Consider the following 21,249-nt stretch of genomic DNA (forward strand, 5'->3'; position numbering starts at 1 on the left):
GCATGGTCTGTAGGGGTGGACAGAACAGAGATGCCTGGTGTGAGTGAACCCAGCGAAAGAACACGGGAGTCTGGCAGCCCACTCGCATGCGAAGCAGCCCCTTGCCCACTCCAGAAGCCTGCCCCTCGCCACAGCCCTCCCCCCCTGTAGTTACTATGAGTAGTCCCCAGGTTTCTATTTTTCACTCCCATCTGCTGGCTCCAAGATTTGGCAGACAGAATGTCCCTCCTGCTGCTTCACGTCGAGTGAAAATATGGCCTTTGGTAAGACTTGGACACCCAACTTTTAATAACCAAGTGGGATTCTGCACACACAGGCTCAGTCAGCTCGTCCAAACTTTCTTCCTTGGATAAAGGAACTTAGGTCTAGATACCAAAAATATCAGTCCCTTATCTGGAGCCTATCTGAGTAGTGGTGAATTCACTTGTTTTGATGAATACCTGCTAGTTGGCCCACTGGAAATCTGATCCTGGACTATTTCTTCAATGTCAAGCCCCTAAATATAGCACATAAAGCCCTTTGTGATCTCACCGCCTCTGTCTTTCTAGCCTCCCTTCTCGTTTTTGCAGTATATACCCTTCAGTCCAGCCCTGCTGAACTGCTTTTTGATTCTCAAACATGTTATTTCTCCCTTGATGCCCGTTAGTCCTCCTGGGTGCTCTTCTCCAGCCTATGCTGCACTCTTCTTTCCAGACCCGACCCTAGACTCAACCTCTTCTTTTTTTTCTTTAAAGATTTTATTTATTTATTTGACAGAGAGAGCACGCACAAGCAGGGGTAGCGACAGGCAGAGGGAGAGGGAGAAGCCTCCTTGCTGAGCAGGGAGCCCAATGTAGGGCTCGATCCCAGGACCCTGGGATCATGACCTGAGCCAAAAGCAGACGCTTAACTGACTGAGCCACCCAGGTGCCCCTAGACTCCACCTCCTTGAGAGTATTTTCCCGACCCCGCCTCACAGTATGATTAAGAGCCATTCTCCTGTCCTTTGGACACATGACCAGTTACAGTTTCCTTGTCTGGGTGATGTAGTACAGATAATCACAAGGACTGCTCTATCTTATTTATAGTTAACTTTTTATCCACAGAGCAGAGGGCAGTTTTTGGCACATAATAGGTGTATAAGAAGCGTCTTACCTGGTTTGCCTTTTGTATGTTTCTTTTTATAAAAAATGTATGAGTATATAAATTTCACCTCATTGCTGAAACAGCACACGTGCGTGTGTGTGCATGCAGTTAAGGCTTTTTGCTTTTTTTTTTTTTTTTTTTCATTTAACAAGATATCCTGGAATTCAGTTTACAGGTTTTCTTTACTCTTTGGGGGGGCATAAATTTTATGGAAATATACTTACTATTCACAAATAAGTGAACAGCTTAATGAGTTTTTACAAAATGAACACACCTTTGTATGCCCAAGAAATAATAAAATTCCCAGAAGCCCCCTTCAACCCCACCACCCATCCCAAGGATATGTATTCTCCTGACTTCTTAGGCTATACTCTGGTTGTGCCTGTTTTCAGCTTGATTTACATGGAGTGGCACCATGTTCTCCTTGGTGTCTTTGTTCCATATGATGTGTGAGAGATCGGTCAGTAGGGTTGCATATAGTTACGGTTGTTCATTCTGGTCGCTCTATAGTATTCCAAGATCCAGATAAGCTACAAATTTTTAATTTGTTCTACTGTAGAAGGACTTATGGGTTCTTTCCAGTTTGGGGCTATTTTTAATGGTTCCTCTCTTTTCTTTATGGCCTCGTAGTACTTTCTCCATCCATGTGAGTGTACGAGAATTTATAGTACTGCCGCCATCCAGGTGAATGTACAAGAATTTATTCAACCAGTCTTGTTTGGATAGACATTCAGGTTTTTCCTCAGTGTTTTTCTGTTACAGGTAATGTTGGATAAGGTTTCTTTTTTTTTTTTTAATGATGATTCATTTATTTAAGAGAGAGAGTATGCATGAGAGTGGGGAAGGAGACAGAGGGAGAGGGAGAATCTTCAACCAGATTCTTCAACCAGAATCTTCCCCGCTGAGTGGGGAGCCCAGTGTGGGGCTCGACCTCATGACCCATGAGATCATGATCTGAGCTGAAAGCAAGAGTTGGATGATTAACTGACTGTGCCACCCACGTGCCCCTTTTGTATAAGGTTTTGAATAAACTTGCACATTATATTAAGAACATGGGTGGGAAAAAAACAAAAACTAGACAACTTTGGGAGGAGGGGAAAGAACATTTTGGGGGGGAAACCTAATCTATTTGGCAGTTTGGCTCAATTGATAAAAAGTAATTGCTGAACTTTTCTTAGGAACAGGTTAGATCATGGAACAACATTTGGGGTTTCTCTTAAAGGAGAGGTAGCTAATAGAAGAGAAGGGCTTGGAGTCCCATATCTCTGCCTCCTTGGGCGCAAGTTCAGAAGACTCCATTGTTTAGTGTCCTGACCGGCTTATTCACATATTGGTTGTGCATCTTCTGGGTTCCAGACACACTGTTCTCTCCACCTGGGGTATAGCTCCTTGACCTCATGGAGCTCACATTCCAGTGAGGGAGGTGTGCAGTAGACAAGACAAATAAGAAAATATGTAGTAGATCAAATGGGAACATAAAGCAGGAAAGGCAGATTGGGCTGTGTGGGTACGTACATGTGTGCGTGTTGGGGTGTTTGCTTTTTGGGGATAAGACACAGATCTTTAAGGGTAGTCAGGAAAAGAATGGCTTTCTTTTCCTCCTTGTAGATTACCAAGCCAGATGTAACAAACACGGAGAATTATACATGTTTAGGATAACAAATTACGAGCTCTTTAAGTATACAGGATCTTATAATGTTGTCTTTTCCTTGGATTATTTTGCTTCTCATCTGGAATGTCAGACTCATTATCTTGTAAGGAATTTTTATGCGTCAGAGTCATTTATTAATGTGTGTGTTCAAGTGAAAATCATTTACCTGATTCATATGGATATGGAGGCTGACCAGAATTCTAATGGAGAGGAGAGAGTATGTCTTCCCATTAGGAGACCCAGTGCTTTGCTCCCCGAAACGCTCCAGTTAAAGCCATGGCCCAAGGCTACTTACATTGGCACCTGGATGGAAATTTCCAATTATGCAAACCTGAATGGGGCTTACTTCTTCTCCATTGCATTCGGGTCATAAGAGATCCTTCAACCTAGGTACTGGGCCTCGATAATAATAATGGTTTCTCGTGAAAACGTAAAAAAGTTACTAGTAAGCCTGAATTTGTAGCAAATGTTATTTTAGCATTTATCACCCTGCATGATAATTTCTTGTATGTGTCTGTACCTTACCCTGTGCTGTCCTACTCATCCTTGGTCCCCTGTGGCCTAGTACTGCCTGTAAAAAGTACCCAGGAAAGCAGTTGCTCCATAGATAACTTGTTGACACGATGGAGGATATAACTGCTGTGTGCCAGTTTAAATTGGGTTTTTTAGCTGTGATTCAGTCACCATTGATCAAGACCATATTATTGGAAACTACTGTTTTCCCAAAAGCTCATCAAAATCTTAGGGAACACCTGATTTCACCCTCTTGGGTTTTTGACTTTGCTACCATGTGACCTTGGATAGATGACTTCTGGAGGACTTGACTTCCTTATCTAAAATTTAAAAATCGTGATGATATCTACTTCACAAAGATGTGAATTTTATTTTATTTTATTTAAGATTTTATTTATTTGACAGAGACAGAGATCATAAGTAGCAGAGAGGCCTAGGGAAGCAGGCTCCCTACTGAGCAGAGAGCCGGATGTGGGTCTTGATCCCAGGACCCTGGGACCATGACCAGAGCTGAAGGCAGATGCTTAACGGACTGAGCCACCCAGGCACCCCCCCAAGATGTAAATTTAAATAATTTAGGTTGAAAGCAATGTGTGTGCCTGTGTACTTCCTAGCTCAGGACAGAGCCATACACATAAATTTAGTAGCAGGACTTTAATAGGGACATTTGTAAGGTCCTCTAGTTGGATTTGTATAACCGTGAGCACAGAAGAGGAAAGGGGCAGCGGTAGCCCGTATCTAGAAAGATTGAGGATTTTTGACTCCAGCAAGCTTCTGAATCAGTAATGTGGTGTGACTGCTGTTATCAGTGACCGTCCGCAGTTATCAGTTGATTACAGGTAATGGGAAATTCTAAATTCTGTTAATAAAACGAAATTTCCCAAAGTTCTGCGGAGAATCACTTATGTTGCTAGTTTTGCGGAGGAAATGGGGCTAATTGGGGAAGTGGCCAGTTTTAAATCATTGGACATCTCTGTTGTAGAATTTCTTTGGCCTTGTGTTATCCTGCATTGTGAATCTCCAAGAGGGGCTCAATTGAGTAGACCACTTTGTAACAGATGGAATAGGGTTGCTGGTGGTCCTGCTTGTTTCTGGGCCCATCAGACTGCTCCTGGACGACTCCGTCAGCATGGCACCTCCCTTTGTCAAGTGTAGACTGCTGGGCCTCTATCCAGAGGCCAGCAGCCAGGATGCAGAGGGGCGCACAAAGGAAGTGGGGCTGCCTAGCCTTGCGGGGCAGGAAAGGTTAGGTGGGTTGAGGTGAGGGTGGAGGGAAATAGGAAACTTCTGACCTCGGCTATCCCAGGTGGGGGAAAAGGATTTGACTGTGGAATGAGAACCAGTGGGTAAAGTGATGGGGAAACGTTTTGGACCAAACCCAAAGTAGGATTTTCTTCGAAGATAACTGTGGCTTACATACTGACTCAGTCTTCCTGGAAGGCACAGTTTTAGGTTTGGTGTGGAAGCATTAAATGGTGATGACAAGTGTTCCTCAAAATCCCATCCAGTCCTGAGACTGTGAATTTATGATTATTTTCTTTTTTTTGGCAGAATTTATTTCCTCGGCCTTTTATTTTTTTCAGTGTTGTGCTAATTCCTGTAGATAATAAGAAAAAACATTTGTTAGTTGAATGGCAAGACCAACATGTGAGTCCGTTGCTAGCCAGCTTAGGACAAAATAGAAACAAGGGGCCCAGTTTTGATCATTTGTTAACAGTAGCACAGAAATTCCAGAAGAAGACTGAAGAAGTATGTAAACTGGGGGTTGAAGGATTAATGTGGTTTGCATGGCAGACAGGAGAGCAGAAGCCCCCGGATGGAAGGCTTTTGAACAGGAGCAGTGTGGATAAATCTGTTAATTACGGAAAATCCATCTGGCAGCTTTGTGGAGGGAATAAAGGTTGGAGAGGCTGGCTCCTTAGTAATCGTGTAAGCCATGTCGGTTCCTGAAATCTTTGAGGGAGAGGCTGTGGCTAGAGCATGGATGAGCAGGGTCTTAAAGCTCAGTCCTTTGAGTAGAGACACACCTGGAGCCTAGACATGGACTGTAAATTGAATAGTATTACTTGCCTCTTAGGATAATTATGAGAATTAAATGAGATAAAGAATTATGTAATTAAAGGCTCAGCAGATGTTACTCATGGTTTCTTACGTAGCTGAAGTTCTCTAGAGCCATGGTTCTGGAAATATCCTCAGACCCCCCACTTTGGTATCACTTGTGAGCTTGCTACAAGTGCAAGTTCATGGGCCCCACGTGGGATTCCAGATCCAAGAAAGGGAGAGAGGCCTCTGGGTGGCTCAGTTGGTTGAGCATCTGGCTCTTGGGATCCTGGGATTGTGTCCTCCCATTGCTGTCTGTGCTCAGTGGGGCATCTGCTTTTCTCCCTCTCTGTCTGCCACTCCCCCCTGCTCTCTCAAAAATAAACCAACAAATCTTTTTAAAAAGGAGGGGAGAATTTAAAAGAGGGGCCAACAACAGTGTCCTTTGCAGTACAGAAGATAAAAGTACCCCAGAAGACTGAAATTTAGGGGAAGGGAAGTAGTATGTTTCTGCAGTGCCCAGCTAACAGCCTTACATGCAATGTTTAGTAAATATCTGTATTCATATTATTTTTTTAAAGACTTTATTTATTTATTTGAAGGAAAGAGTACGTAAGCAGAGAGAGAAGCAGGCACCCCTGCTGATCAGGGAACCCGATGTGGTGACTTGATCCCAGGACTCTGGGATCATGATGTGAGCTGAAGGCAGCCGCTTAGCTGACTGAGCCACCCAGGTGCCCCACTGTTTTCATATTATTGAAGACAGCTTGCTTAGTATTATGTTGGGGATGGAAGGAAGGTTTCAGGGCAGTTATATATAATATGTATAATGTACATACTCTATATCCCAAATGATTAAAAAAAAAAAACTTTGAAACCACATTAGAAATTTGATATTGTATGGAGTTTAAATCTTCTGTTTAGGGATATTTCTAGAATCCTGTCTCCTGTGACCTGTGCTGTCTGCTGTAGATTAAAACTGAGATGTGACTCTTGCTTTCAGAGGCTTCACAGAATTACACTTTTTTAAGGATTTGAAGCTGGTCCTTTCCGATAGCTTCTCCAGCTGTAGAGAATAAATATTCTATCTGATCTCTCCTCTGCCCTGTCAAAAGTGAATGTGTGGCTGTCTTCCCATTGGTGCAAGGCCGACTTTGAAACCACCTCATTTCTGAAAGCATTACACTGACTTTTTAAAATTATTTTATGGCTCAGGATATACCTTAGAGATCATTTAAATCCTTTGCAAGATTTTATGTCCCTATTTAATGTGGGCCACCTTGGGTTTTCATGGACAATTGTGCCAGTTGGTCTGTCCCCATCCCCACCCCTGTCTCCAGTCCAAGCACCAAACAGAGGAGCTTGAAATAAAGTAAATTGACGTCCGCACTTCATTCACTTAGTCGTTATTTACTGCCCATTGTGTGCAGGACTCTGTGGATAATAATGAAGTGGTGTCCATAAAACTTGCCTAATGGAAGAGCCAGGACAGCCCGAGGCCTCGTGGATGAGTCTGGCGGAGTGGCCCAGGCGCTTGGTACCATCCCTGCCTGGGGCCTGGTTGGAGGGCAGTTACGTGCTCAGATGATCTCTCCAGCACACACTGGAGTTTGGAGTTATAAATGTGCCACCCCTGTAAGACACCCCCCTTGTACTGTGGTCAAGAGAAAAGTGGGTAGGTTAGAATGGCTGGTTAAGAAGTTGTGTTTTGAGGGGCGCCTGGGTGGTTCGGTCATTAAGCATCTGCCTCCGGCTCAGGTCATGATCCCAGCATCCTGGGATCCAGCCGGCATCAGGCTCCCTGCTGGCTAGGAAGCCTGCTTCTCCCTCTCCCTCTCCCCTTGCTTGTGTTCCTGTTCTCGCACGTGTGCTCTCTCTCTTTTCTGTCAAGTAAATAAAATCTTCAAAAACAGATTGTGTTTTGAAACCTTGTATTTCTTGAAAATGGATGACATGGTGTTTGAGATTGCAAGGGAGCAAACAGGAACCATACTCACTCGTCTTTGTGACTCCCTAGTTTCACATCTCCGAGACACTTCAAAAAAGCACGAGTGGAGATCATTCCCCAGGAATGACAATGGGATAGTTAATCTGAGTAATTGTTAAGAATAACTTTCTTGTTTTGTTTTGCTTTTATTGAGGTATAATTGACAGATGGGTCACAGGTGTGCAAAGCGATAGTTCAGTATTTGTACATAGTACAAAGGGAATATGTTTCACTTGACCCTTGGATCAAGTTGCGGGTTCTTTGTCCATTGCTTTGGGCTTTCGGGGTGGGGCGGGTGGGTGGTCAGACTGAGGACAGTCTTTCATTATCTTCTTGTCTCTCCAGATCCCCCAAAGAAAAGTCGCTGGAGCCTTAGACCACCACTTTCAGAGATTGCCAGGACCATATCTGGACCTAAATGTTTCTAGTAGGCATAGTTTCTAGTAGGCATAGTGGTTTCCTTTCTCGGAGTATAGCTGTTGAGTGTTAAGAAGGTCAAGTTAAGGGAGATGAGATCTTTTTTAAATGTTTTAATCCAATCCATAAAGGTTTTGGGTCATCACAGTGCCAGAATACAGATTGGATATTTGAAGAATAAATTTGGTGGAATATACTTCTAAAATTTATGGGTTTGTGTCCCTCCCCCACCCCTGAAACGGCTGAATATTGACAGAAATTCCCTTTAGTCCTACTGAGCTACCCAAGAAATGTTAGTGTCCTGGAAACGTAGACCCCAGTATAGAAAATAGAGTTAAGGCATTTGGGGAGTTTTAGAGCTGAAAGAAGTTTAAAAAAGAAAGAAACCCCAAGTATTTGTGTTTGTTTTATTTTAATGATTGTCTTTGAATTCACCTCTTTTCCCCCTTCTGTTCTCTGCAGTGAACACCTACCTCTTCATGATGCAAGCTCAAGGCATTCTGATCCGGGACAACATGAGAACAATTGGCGCTCAGGTCTATGAGCAGGTGGTTCGGAGTGCTTATGCCAAGAGGAACAGCAGCGTGAATGACTCAGGTATATTTTTAGTAAAGTGATGGTCTGATTAGAATGTCTTCTCCCGGGGCACCTGGGTGGCTCAATGGGTTAAAGCCTCTGCCTTCGGCTCAGGTCATGATCCCAGGGTACTGGGATTGAGCCCCGCATCCTGCTCTCTGCTCAGCAGGAAGCCTGCTTCCCTTCCTCTCTCTCTGCCTACTTGTGATCTCTCTCTGTCAAATAAATAAAATCTTCAAAAAAAAAAAAAGAATGTCCTCCCCACAGAGGTGAATTTGGTTCGAATAATTATTTTTGATGGGGAAAAGTGCATTGTAAAAGAAGGTTTGGCTGCGTCTTCCCTGATTACAGAAAAAAAAAAAAAGAGAGACTCTTGCAAAATGAATCCTTGTTCATTTTGCTGACAGTATATTAAGGGTGGCCGAAAGGACGCGTGTGTTAGGACGCAAGCAAAAGAGGAGGACCAAAAGCTGTTTCTGGAAATACTTTTGATTACAAAAAATGTTCCACACGACCAGAGGTCCTTCACTTAATGATTGTATGGTTTCACACTTTGGGGTTGGTGGGCGTGTTTTGTTCTGTTTAGTTGCATGTGGAGGTAGTGGTGGTCCACAGTGTATTCAAAGCAGATCTAGCCAGGGCGGCCGCACGGGAAGATGGCTCCAGCTCTGTCTTCTTGTCGGACGCGACTCGAATTTGGTCAGTCCAGCGGGACTCTACCAAGGCCTTGAGACTCCACAAATTCCCATTTCAATTCTTAAATGGAGACTGCAACAGTCTCCACGAATCAAAAAAGCCAATTTCTGGAAGAAAAGCTTAATCGTTTACCTGGTTTACCTTTGTGGTCAGCCGTGGTTTTCATCTGTGGTTTAGTTCCGGCTACGTGACGGAGTTTCTCGGTGGTAATCTCAGCATCGTTCAGCTTTGCAGAAAGCTTTGCAGACTATTTAGCTAAAGATAGCAATGACAGACACGAGAGTGAACATTTCTGCCTTCTCAGTCTTTTACCTGTGGCTTTTATTATCTTATAAGCACTAATTATATAAAGAGGAAAAAAGAACACAGAGGTTAGATGGCTTGCCTAACATTATATTAAAAGAACTTGTTTCTGAATCATGATTTTGACTCTTAACTATTTTTATAGAGGCTAAACATGGTAAGTTCCTCACCTTTGAAAGCTGTCTTTTTTGTCTCTCTTTTTAACTCTTCCAAAAATTGAACATAGAAAGTATTTCCAGGCGGTTAAATGGGACGGTCGTGCAGCTTCTCCTGTCTGGCCAGGGATAATTTTTATTTAAACAATAGATTCTGAGATATTATTTTGCTAAGCATTGATGATTTGCCTTTTATGTCTTTAACTGAGAACTAGTGTGCTTTCCTGTGGCTCCTTACCAATTTCACTCAAACCTAGTACAGTATTATAAAATGAGTACAGTTTAAGAAATATTCTTTCCTTCAAATCAGCCCTCTTTTCTTCCATAGTAAGTTCTTCAGTTATCCAGAGCTCACTGTGGAATGTGAAATTGCTTTGCAAACATTGCAGATGAGAATTCTGTGGTGCTTGGGGTCTCAGGAGAAAGCATTGCCTCTCAGAGGGAAACGAAATCCTTAAAAGAATTGACCACATCCTCATTTATCTTCAGTCTGCCCTGCTGGCCAGCTTAGCAACAAAGGAGTATAGTTAGCAAACTGAAGCTTTAACACTTCCTTTCTTGTTGTTTGCAAAGAGCAAGTGATTGACTTCCCAGGGCTTTTCTGCCAGATTGTGGTTTCAGGGGACAGTTACCTGAGCTCTGACCCAGACCTGGAAGAGGAACCGGTAAAGCACCTCAAGCCATGGGAGAAGGCTGATCAAGCCATGGGAGAAGGCTGAGCGCACTTCTGTTTCCTAATTCATTGTGTGTGGCATTAGGTTTTGCAAATAATCCCCTCACACATTGTCTCCCTCAACTCCAGCAAGGCCCTGTGGGTAGGCAGGATTTTAGGTGACTTCCATTTCTTCTGTAGTACAAATAATCTTGGTTTTGGAGTGGCTGGGTCATATGACTTTCCCTGAACCCTGCCCCAAACCTGCTTGTTGTCGTGTGATGAAAGTTGGGAGTCCTAAAAAAATCCAAACATAGGGGCGCCTGGGTGGCTCAGTGGGTTAAGCCTCTGCCTTTGGCTCAGGTCATGATCTCAGGGTCCTGGGATCGAGCCCCGCATCAGGCTCTCTGCTCAGTGGGGAGTCTGCTTCCTGCTCTCTCTCTGTCCATCTCTCTGCCTACTTGTGATCTCTGTCAAATAAATAAATAAAAAATCTTAAAAAGAAAGTAGGGAGTCCTTTGACTGCTTCTCCAGAGCTCTTTCTCCTGATGAGTCAGGAAAAAGGAACATTGATGCCACTGGGTCATTTATCCTGTCCGAGTGTTCATGCCTCTCCAAGGTCACATGACTGCTAGGACTTCCATCTGGGCCTTTAGCGAAGTAGTCTGCTCTCTCTCAGAAGTTAGAGGAGCATAAGCAGGGCACAAAGTCTCACTAACTCCTCTAGGGTGGCTGTTCTTGAAAACTAAGCACCAACCGAGTTGTGTCTTGGAAGGCTTATCCAGGGACCTGGTATTATTTGACGTGGCATGTGTTTATTCTCAAATTATCATACACTGAAATAATTTTTCTCAGCCTCCCTCTGGTTGAAATAATCATTCATTTTGTGTTCATGGTGTCTGTTTCCCTTATAGATTGGAAGTCTTTGCTCTCAGGGGCTGTCTTACAGTGTGCTAGCCACTTGACTTGCATTGCCTCATGGACTTGTGAGGGACTCAGTAGGTTATATGCTGTGTCCCCACTTTAGGGATGAGAGGCTGGAAGCAGTCAGGAGTTACAGGACTTCATGTGGCTGCGGGGTTGGGCCTGCTGACTTCTGGGTCCGCGTAGTGCCTTCATAGCCTCTTCCATCCATGTAGCCCCAGCACACGTACACTGCCTAGCACATAGGCCCTCAGGAAGTGGTTTTTGAGTGCATGAGTGAATAGATTTAACAAGAAAACATTTAAGTGTTGTAACCTAATTTCAACTTTATCATCCTAATTGGCTTCTGTTTTATTGGCACATCTAGGGAAGGGAGTGGGTATTAAAGAGGAAATACTACTTCATGGGAAGTGTATCGAGTGAAAACCACCATTTTTATTCATTTCAAAGCAGTTCTCTGCCTGGCACCGTCGGAGAGGGCACCCTGGACTTGAAGCTTCCAAGACAGTTGGGGGGACTGTCATTTCTGACCCAACCACTCTGGCCAGGAGCCACCAGGGGCTTGACAAGGGTAGCAGCAGGACTGAGGTGGTCCCTGACCTCTGCTGCCCAACCCTGGACACGGTGCTGGGGACTCACACCCACATTCAGTAGCCTTCGTGATGTTGAGGGTAGCTGAAAAGTTTCATGTGACATTTAGGTATAACGCTAGCTTTCTTTTCCCTTGAAAGCTAAAGTGGTGATCATCTAATAAGAACGCACTTTAAGAGATGAGGACTGTGAGCCAGGAAATACACTTGATGTGATAACCTGGAGAAGTTTCTTGCTGTCACTGAAAGCCATGAGTGTATGAGATCAGGAATCCTATAGAACTTCCTGTGAGCAGAGGGGGAGATATTCAAAAGAACATTGGAATCAGAAGAAAATTCCCAATTAGGGCTTTTTTTGCTTGTTTGTTAAAGTTTATTTATGTTTTTTAGTAATCTCTACCCCTGCTCTGGGACTCAAACCCACCACCTTGAGATCAAGAGTCACACACTTTTCTGACCGAGCCCGCCAGGCACCACCACCACCTCTGACACTTAGTTTTATAGATAAGGCGAGCAGTTGGGTGACCTGTCCTTTCTCGTCCTTAAATAGGAGTTTGCAGGTGCCCTTCTACCTGTGACTTTCACCCGGAGGGAGATTTCTTACCTCTCTACCCACATGTGTACACACATGCACGCAAACCTTCCCACACCTCTGGCCCCAAGCCCCTTGTAGTCACATACTCAGAAAAATGTTCTCTTGCCCACATTTTTGGAAACAGGACTGTTGACAGAGGCGAATAGAGTGAATCAAGTCATTGCTGGGGCGCTTTGTAATCTGTTCAGTGAGCTAGATATTCTTCCCCTCTCTCTCCGTGGTTTTTAGGCATTTAGTTCATAGTCTTCCTTATGTCTACTCACCCAGCAGGTGCAGGGGTTATCCTTAGGCATGCTGACACATGAAAAATGCTGATTCTTTCATTTTACAGATATTGGTTCTGATGGCATGATTCTAGTATATATAAATATCCACATTTTTCAAGCAGAGAGGCAAGTGTTCGGTCTTTTCTCAAATGGAAGGGGAAGTTGGTGGTTCTTCTGAAATCTGTTGGTCAGCATTTCCCAGTCCCCGCTCAACTGGATGTGGTAAGATAAAGGAAAAGGCAGATTTTAGCCATCACTGTGTATTGGGGTAGCCCTGTCGACCCCAGTGCACATGGAAACCCTCCCCCGCCAACAAGGTGGGGCTTTAAAAAATACCAAGGTCTGTACCCCACCCCCCGAGGTTCTTATTTCATTAGTCTGGGAAATAGCCTGGGCATTATTAGGATTTTTTTAAAGCCTCGTAGATGATCTAATGTGCAGGCGTGGCTGCCGAACCACCAGTGTGAAGCAGGGTTGAATCATTATGCCATCTGAATTTATAGGTAGGAAGGATGTCTGTTGTTTTTCCATTTTATAAATGTAGAAGCAGTGCCTTCTTTGCCCTTCTCCCTCCCTTGCTGGGAGAACATGTCCTGATTTAAAATAGATTACAGTTAAATTAAAAAATAAAGCCATGGCCAGAGAGATTCAGCAGGCTTGCTCTATCCTCGAAGCCGCTCCCTCACGCAGTAGGGAGGTGCAGAGGAAGAGGAAGGGGCTCCTGGCTGGCTCAGTGGGAGGAGCCTGTGACTCTTGGTCTCCTGGTTGTGAGTTTGAGCCCCACGCTGGGTGTAGGATTAATTTAAAAATAAAATCTTAAAAAGAAGAAGAAGAAGAAGAGGAAGGAGCTGTCATTCGGACGTCCCCATTTCTGGGCAAGCTGGCACCCCACAGTAACCAAGCAGCTTTATCAGGTCACAAGCAGTTAATTTCCTCTACGTCTTAACGGCTTTATCTGTGTCTTCACGCAAACCCCCAAAGGTAGGATCATTAAGGCTAGAAAGTGTCTTAGCCCTTCTGCACGCTAGTTTTTTGTTTTTGTTTTTACATCTTATTTCCTGTTTAGGTTGTAGTTCTTTTAAGACTTGGTTCTGTCACTGCCCAGAATTCTTATTCTCTGCTTCTGTGTTTTGTATTTTTAATTTGCTTATGAAAATGCTATTATAATGCCTCTGGGAATTTCTTCTCCTTCAGAGGCAAATATAATTACTGTGGTGCTGCTCGGCAGCAGCTGCTCCCTCTGCACGTGTGCGTATCACAAAATACACCTTTTCTAGCACCCATGAAAACTTTTCTTAAAGAGAATCATTTATATATTTAAACACACACACACATACACGTAATTAAGAAGCAAAATCAGAATTATCCAGAGTAATGATTAGAACTGGAGGTTCTTGACATAGGTCTTTGAAGTGTCAGTACTTTCAGAAAGGATCGATTTAGGACACGTTTGCATGTACAGACTGGGGACTTTGGGGCTGATTTCTGTAATTTCTGTAAAAAACAAAAATGTAATCTTGCTCTTAGGGTTCATGCCGGCACTGTTCATGTCTGTATAATGCAGGCTTGGTGTTTTTGTCAGGAAAGCTACTACTGAAAATGACAGAAAGCATTGTGTTCCTCGCTTTCCCTCTTAAGAGACTTCGTTCTCTTGCAGTGGACTCTCAGAGTTGTGCCCCTGTGAAAGGATTCCCTGTATTTATTAGCCGTAGATTCTTGGAATCCCTCTTAGTGTTGCTTGAAAAATATCTGAGTTGAAGGTTGTAGAATTCTCCAGTGCAAAAAGCGAGTTTGAATAGGAAGTTTTAATTTTCATAGAATCTGCATGAATCCCAAAGGGGATTGGCGAGAGGGATTTTCATACTCTGAAAAAACTGTGCAGCACACTGGAGAGGTCACTAACCCAGACCTTAGTCGGGTCTCTGTTGTAGCTGTACCAGTTGTGTATGTGATGCCTTGGTGTCCTTACCTGAAAAAAAAAAAAAAAAAGTTGGAGGGCCCCTTCATACAGACTCCCTAGGAAAAAGGCACCCACTTCACGCTCTCAAGGCCCCACTAATGACAGTAAAGAGGGGGTGTGCGTGTTCTCATGTGTGTGGCTCAGTGGCACAAACCCCAAAGAATGAAGAGAACAAGGAGTTGGAAGTCGGAAAGCAGACAGACCAGTGATACGGGGCCCAGCAGACCCAAGAAAACGGACTGCTTGATGTGGCCGCAGGGATAGCCGCTATCCCCTAGAACCCTCCAGAAGCTTGGGAAGTAGCAGTATTGGGTACTTCTGCAGATGAGAATGAAAGTGACAGCTACTATAAAAATTGGTTGAAAGGTGCTTAAAAAGCAGTCGGATACCCAGTTCTTTCCCCATCCTGGCAGAGGACTAGAGACCTGATCACCCTCAGGGATGGTGAAACAGGGGCCCCTCAGCTTGGGGCTCCTGGCTGGGCCTGAGTGCTTCCAACCCCTCTCTCTTTCTGTCGCAGTGTGCTTGTATTGTAGCGAGGACTGCAACTTTCTGGCAGGAGGTTAAGACTAGAGTGCTCTGGGGACACCTGGCTGGCTCAGTCAGAGAGTGTGCGACTTGATCTAAGGGTTGTGAGTTCAAGCCCCACACTGGGGGTAGGGATTACTTAAAAAAAAAAAAAAAAAAAGCGTTCTCTGGGGAATCTGATTGGACCAAGAAGAAGGATCCTAAGATACTGGTGCTGGAGGCTCCCGAACCAGACTTCTGGCCAGAACACTCTGCAATGGAAAACCTCAGCCCAAGCCCTTGCAGTTAGTGCCCCACTCTTAAATGTAAGCAGTGAAAGGAGCACTGTGCAGGGATCAGACCAAACAAGGAGCAGCAGATGGAGAGACACAGGCGATGCTGGGAGAAGAAGAATGCAAAACAGCTGTCACACCTTCTCAAGGCTGGGGGGAAAAGGATTGCAAACATGAAATAAAAGAGTATATTGTAAGAAATGAACACTCAGGAAATAAAAATGACTTTTTAAAATAAAAAAAAAAATAGCGGAAATGAAAATGAAAAGAAGGTCTGGGGGGCCTGGGTGGCTACGTTGGTTAAGTGCCTGCCTTCTGCTCAGGTCGTGATCCTGGGGTCCTGGGATGGAGCCCCGAGTTGGCTCCCTACTCTGAAGAGTCCACGTCCTCTTCTCCCTCTGCCTCTCCCTCCACTCGTGCACATGTGCTCGCTCTCAAATAAAGAAAGTCTTTAAAAAAAAAAAAAAAAAAAAAAAAAGATTGAGGATGTAGGCTCCCCCCTGAGCAGAGAGCCCTATGCGGGGCTCGATCCTAGGACCCTGGGATCACGACCTGAGCTGAAGGCAGAGGCCTTAACCCACTGAGCCACCCAGGCATCCCCCCAAAAAAGATTGAGAAAATGAGAAAATCAGAGGACCAGGAGGTCTGACATCTAACTCGTGTTTTCTGTTCTCCAGAAAGAGAATGCGGAATACAGAAGGGAGGGAATCATCATCACAGTGATAACCTCTAGTCCTGCCCCCAAATTCTAGAACAGGCGCATACAAGTTTCTAGACTGTAAAGGTCAAACGGTCAACACAGTGGGCAAGCATAGAACTCAGAGTAGAAATGTGACATTTCCTGAACCAGGACAAAGTTCTTCATTTCCAGAAAGAAATTCCCAGTCACCTTCACGAAGAGCCGGATTGGAATGGCTTCTGATTTAACAGGTGTAGGTGGATTCTAGAAGGCAGTGGGGAGCACTCGCACAATCCTCAGGGAGAATTTTTTCCAGCCAAGCATTCTGTAAACCCTGGCACCCTGTGAATCAAGTGAGAACGAAAACAGTCAGATGTGCAAGGTTGCAAACACTTCCATCCCCCCCTGCCTAGGAAGCTACTTGCAAGAAGTTTTCCAGTGAGAAAAGAGGAGAAATGGAAGCCAGGCAGAGTGAGGTCTCCCGCTGGTGAGAAGTGAAGGGAGTCTCTAGGACGCCAAGGAGGGGAGACCGACCGCAGGACGGTGTCTGCGCAGCGGGCACCGGGAGAGCCCGTGGGATTGGAAGGCGCAGGACCGTCTCTGGGAAGACCGAGGAGAGAATGTCTCATGCTGGTGGACCTTCTAAGAGGGGCCGTGGGTGGCAGAGGGCATGGCGTTAGTCACAATGCCATATAAAACTAAGCAAAGAGAAACAAAACAGTCACTCTAGGGAAAAAGAACAACCAAATTATGCAGGAAAAGAAATCCTAACTTGGCATATTTCTCAGCTATGAATGAATAGTCATCTACGGAGTAAAGACTTAAGGGTAAATACTGAAGATGGGCCCCACAGTGGAAGTCTGTGGGTAAGGTGATGGAAGCATCTGGAACAGCTGTATGGGAAGTACGTACTAAAGTAATTGGCTGGAAGGAATGAAACTAGTTGCCGTAGAGAGTAGGACATGGGGGGAGGCGGGTGCTGGTTGTTTTTTGTTTGTTTTTAATTACGTTGTTGAGTTCTGCGGCTGGACAGTGAGTACATATAAAGCTGTAAGACCAATAAGAACAGAGACACTGGTTTATCATCTGGTCAACCTTTTTATTGATGGTTCAAATTTTTAGCTGCAGCAAAGAGCTGGTCCAGAATCCTGATTCTGCAGAAGATGATAGCTAAGAAAAATGCTTTGATAGGCCTCTGAGAATTGCAGAATTGATGACCTGTGCTGGTCTGAGCTGCCTTTTCTTTTCCCTGTCTAGATTATCCTCTTGACTTGAACCACAGTGAAACCTTCCTACAAACCACAACGTTTCTTCCTGAAGACTTCACCTACTTTGCAAACCATACCTGCCCCGAGAGGCTCCCTTCCATGAGTGAGTACAGTGCCCCCCACTTTTCAAACTGAAGTGTCTGGTTTTGTTTTTTGTTTTTTTTTTTTTTTTTTTTATTAAAATGAAAGAGAGTGTTCTCAATCTCTTAGGATGCCTCCCTTATGTGGAGAATAGAATGCCTCCTTGCCGTTGGAAACAGGAATTAGAAAAGCTACTTGTGTCCTCACCCTTCTTCAGCCCTTCTGCAAGGTTGCCTGTGTTCCTAGTGTCATTTTCTACCATATTTCTCAGTCTTCCCTTTGCATGTACCCCTTCCTTGATGACTTGGGGCCTGTTAGGACGTCCTAGAGAAAGTACAGGCAACCAGCTTTATCTTTTAGTATAAATCCCGTGCTGATTATACCTGATTTGGTAATACGGATGAACGTGACTTCTCCAAGCGTTGGTTCAGAATTCTGTGGTCTTGTCCTTTTGTTCTTGCCGTCTCCTGTATAATCTCAAGCAACGGCAGTAAGTCCTTCTATATTTTCGTGCCTTTGGGCTTTCACACAGGCCCCCTTCACTTAAGTCAGTGATGACGAGTGTTTGGGGTCTGGGCCGCATTACTTGGGATCATTGATGAGTGAACCGGGGCCCTGTGTCTGTGCTTGCCTCTGGAGCACGCAGAGAGGCTCCAAGTTCAGCCTTACTCTTTCCTCCTTCCTCTTTGAGAAGTTCAGCTGCCATTCCACGGAGTCTTGATTTCTTGACTTGCCGCTTTACGCAGCACTAGTGATGAGCTGAGGTGCAGGGAGTTGCAGGCAGGGGAAGGGCCTCCCGTCTCTGTGGAGAACACAGTCAGCTGGAAAAAAAGCACTGACCCTCCCTAGAGAGTGAAACCCTGGTCATACAGGGAAAACGTGCTGTCACTTTTTGGCCTCTTAATTCTTTTTCTCCCCCCGCCCCCACTCTCTGTTTAGAGGGCCCAATAGACATAAACATGAGCGAAATCTCAATGGATGACATCCATGAAATCTTCTCTAAAGACCCAGCCATCAAGCTTGGAGGTCACTGGAAGCCTTCAGATTGCATGCCTCGATGGAAGGTAGGGTGTGGGGCCACGCCCGAGGTGCTGGGAGGCCCGCCCGGCCTTGCCCGGCCTTGCCGGCCTTCCAAGCCACCGTGGGATTCACAGACTCCGATAATTTGGTATTTGCACCCTATGACCTGTTGCAAAGTATCTGCACTTGATGGCAACACTTCAAAGGCATGGGTTTCCCTAAGAACACTGTAGCCCCAGAAACGTGCATCGTTCCTATGACTGTGCAGGACCCTTTTGTCTTTACAGGAATACTGGCTAAGTGAGGGGGAGGGTTGGTAGGTCTCTTGGGCCACATTGGTCAAAGTCATCTTCACAAATTTATTGCTTCGTGCCTTGTCCGGCATTGTTGGCTGTTAGTTTAGTGCAGCAAAGAACGGTGCTCTCCAGCCCAACATTGACAGTTGCTTAGTGGTTTTCTGCATGATATGGTGGTCAGGAGGCCTCAGTGTGGACCCACCTGGCCCCTGACACTGGCCTGCGTCCATCCATTCTTGTAACAAGTATTTGTTCAGGTGCAGCTTCTGTGCCCGTCGTGCAGTGAGCAAGGCAGATCTGGACTAGACGGGCTTTTCCAGCCCATCACTGGGATGTAAGGTCAACTTAATGATCAGCGCTTTTTAAAAATGTATATATGTAAAAGACAGATACATGTCAGAGTGTACTGCGTGTTGTCAGGGGAGTACTGTCTTGCGGAGTCCATTTCAGTTGTGTGCTCGTATCTGTGGGCACGTGTGTGCGGGTCATGGTGTAGAACCAGTGTGTGCCTCTGGGTTGTGGTTAGAGTGACTGATTCAGCCGGCCGGCTGTGTTACGCAGTGTGGTGCGTGCTTATGCCCAAGGGTCCGCCTGCCGGCATAGCTCTCCATGGAGTGGAGGTCGCGGATAAGGCAACCTTCTAGAGTGCCCCGGGAGCTAGCTGGTCACTAATTCTGTGGCAGGGTCCTGCCGCAAAGCCGATGTTGCGTGCGTTAACGGGACGGCCTGTTGTGCGGTGACCCTCTCCAGGTGGCGATCCTCATCCCTTTCCGCAACCGCCACGAGCACCTCCCGGTCCTGCTCAGGCACCTGATCCCCATGCTTCAGCGGCAGCGCCTGCGGTTCGCCTTCTACGTGGTCGAGCAGGTGAGTGGCCCGTCCTGCTCTTTCTGAGACAGCAGTTCAGGGTGGTTTCAGCCAATCTGCCGTGGCAGACGGAGCCAGTGAAACTGAACTCTTAGGACTGAGCCCCGCAGAGGTGAGAGGGGAGCACAGAGCAGCTCCGGGCTTCTGGCTGGGGTGTTACTCGGCACCTGCAGACTTGAGGGAGTCCAGGATGGAACTTTGTTTACCCTCGAACAAAGGCCCCTTATAAGGTGGTTTCGCCAGAGGTGCTTGGGTGGTGTCTTGGGTCTCCAGACCCAGGAAATTCCCCTTAAGATAAGGAGCAGTGGGGAGAAATGGCCATATTGTTCCTTCTTCCCTTTATGGGGCTGGATGCTCCTCCAAAGGCCTGAGAGGTCGAATGCCTGCTCTTACAACAGTCGTGGGAGAGAGGAGCCTGGGCCCGTTACCCTTCTTATTTCTAAGGAAATTGAGGCCAGATGTCAAGTGGCTTACAAGAGGCCGTGATGAACTGCGGGCCAGGCCTCGCTCTGGCCAGGTGATCTGTCCCAGTTGGGTTCATGAAGCTCTCCTTCAGGCTGCGCTGAGGCGGTGAAGACGGTGTTCCACGAGTCCTTTTAAAAAGACAGTTTTGCTGCTTTTAGGTTGGCACCCAGCCCTTTAATCGAGCCATGCTGTTCAATGTCGGTTTTCAAGAGGCAATGAAGGATCTGGACTGGGACTGTCTTATTTTTCACGACGTGGATCATATACCAGAAAGCGATCGGAACTACTATGGATGCGGGCAGATGCCCAGGCACTTTGCAACGAAGTTGGACAAGTATATGTATCTGTGAGTATCATTTCCTCCGGAAGAGGTTGACTCTAAAGGTGCTGCGAGGCGCAAAGATGGCGAAATCCTGTTAGCTCTGCCCCAGCGCGCGGCGGCTGGCGGGGGCACGAAGGAGATGGAACACAGCCCCGGCGCGGGGCACTGTCGGGCAGGTAAAAGGAATGGAGCCCTGCCCTGCGGGGCTGGAGGGATGGACCTTGAAAACGCCGCTGTGTGAAAGAAGCTAGTTACCAGAAGCCACATGTTGCATGATTGTGTCCCGTGACTTGTCCGGAATAGGCAAATCCATAGAAACAGAAGGAACAGCGGTTGCATCGGGTTGTGGGGAGGAGGGGAATGAGAATAATGGGTACAGGGCTTCTTTTGAAGGTGATGAAAGGTATTAAAATGGATTGGTGTTCGTGGTTGCACAACTCCACAAATATCCTAAAAACATGGAATTGCATGCTTTTTAAATGGGTGAATCGTTTGGAATGTACAGTTCTGTCTCAGTAAAGCTGTTACAAAACAAATCAGTTAGAGTAAGATGCAGTTGGCCACAAAGGTTGATGTGTTTCAGCGCGAGGGAGCATGGCAGGTGGTTGAGGGCGGTAGGCGCTGTGTCATACCGGAAGCAGTTGTCCAGTGCCGTGGTGGCCCTCCCCAGGGGAAGAATCCGTCCTTTGATTCCCAGATGACTCAGGCTGTATGTCTCCTTCTAGGCTTCCTTACACCGAGTTCTTTGGTGGAGTGAGCGGCTTAACAGTGGAACAGTTTCGGAAGATCAATGGCTTTCCGAACGCTTTCTGGGGTTGGGGTGGAGAAGATGATGACCTGTGGAACAGGTACTCCCCTCTTCCGGTTTCCAGGGCCTTCTAGAAATGCTGCCTTGGGCTCCCCCAGACAGCACCACACAGATAGGATAGGGTGCAAGCCATGTAGGTAATGTGATGTGTTCTGGTAGTCATGTTTAAAAAGGTTAAAAAAAGAACTTTGAG

At 45.8% G+C, this 21,249-nt stretch overlaps 1 protein-coding gene across 2 annotated transcripts in view; it reads left to right on the forward strand.

The window, feature by feature from the left end:
• The window catches only part of B4GALT5 (beta-1,4-galactosyltransferase 5), a 92,544-nt gene that overhangs the window by 64,966 nt on the left and 6,329 nt on the right, over positions 1 to 21,249 (forward strand). For both annotated transcript variants that reach the window (XM_059132863.1, XM_059132862.1), the window contains exons 2-7: positions 8,196 to 8,330; positions 17,187 to 17,300; positions 18,218 to 18,342; positions 19,345 to 19,461; positions 20,085 to 20,272; positions 20,974 to 21,096. In XM_059132863.1, coding sequence (XP_058988846.1) covers positions 8,196 to 8,330; positions 17,187 to 17,300; positions 18,218 to 18,342; positions 19,345 to 19,461; positions 20,085 to 20,272; positions 20,974 to 21,096 — 802 coding nt within the window. The remainder of the gene's footprint in view (positions 1 to 8,195; positions 8,331 to 17,186; positions 17,301 to 18,217; positions 18,343 to 19,344; positions 19,462 to 20,084; positions 20,273 to 20,973; positions 21,097 to 21,249) is intronic.

Source organism: Mustela lutreola, chromosome 9, assembly GCF_030435805.1.
Source record: "Mustela lutreola isolate mMusLut2 chromosome 9, mMusLut2.pri, whole genome shotgun sequence".
Taxonomy (NCBI): domain Eukaryota; kingdom Metazoa; phylum Chordata; class Mammalia; order Carnivora; family Mustelidae; genus Mustela; species Mustela lutreola.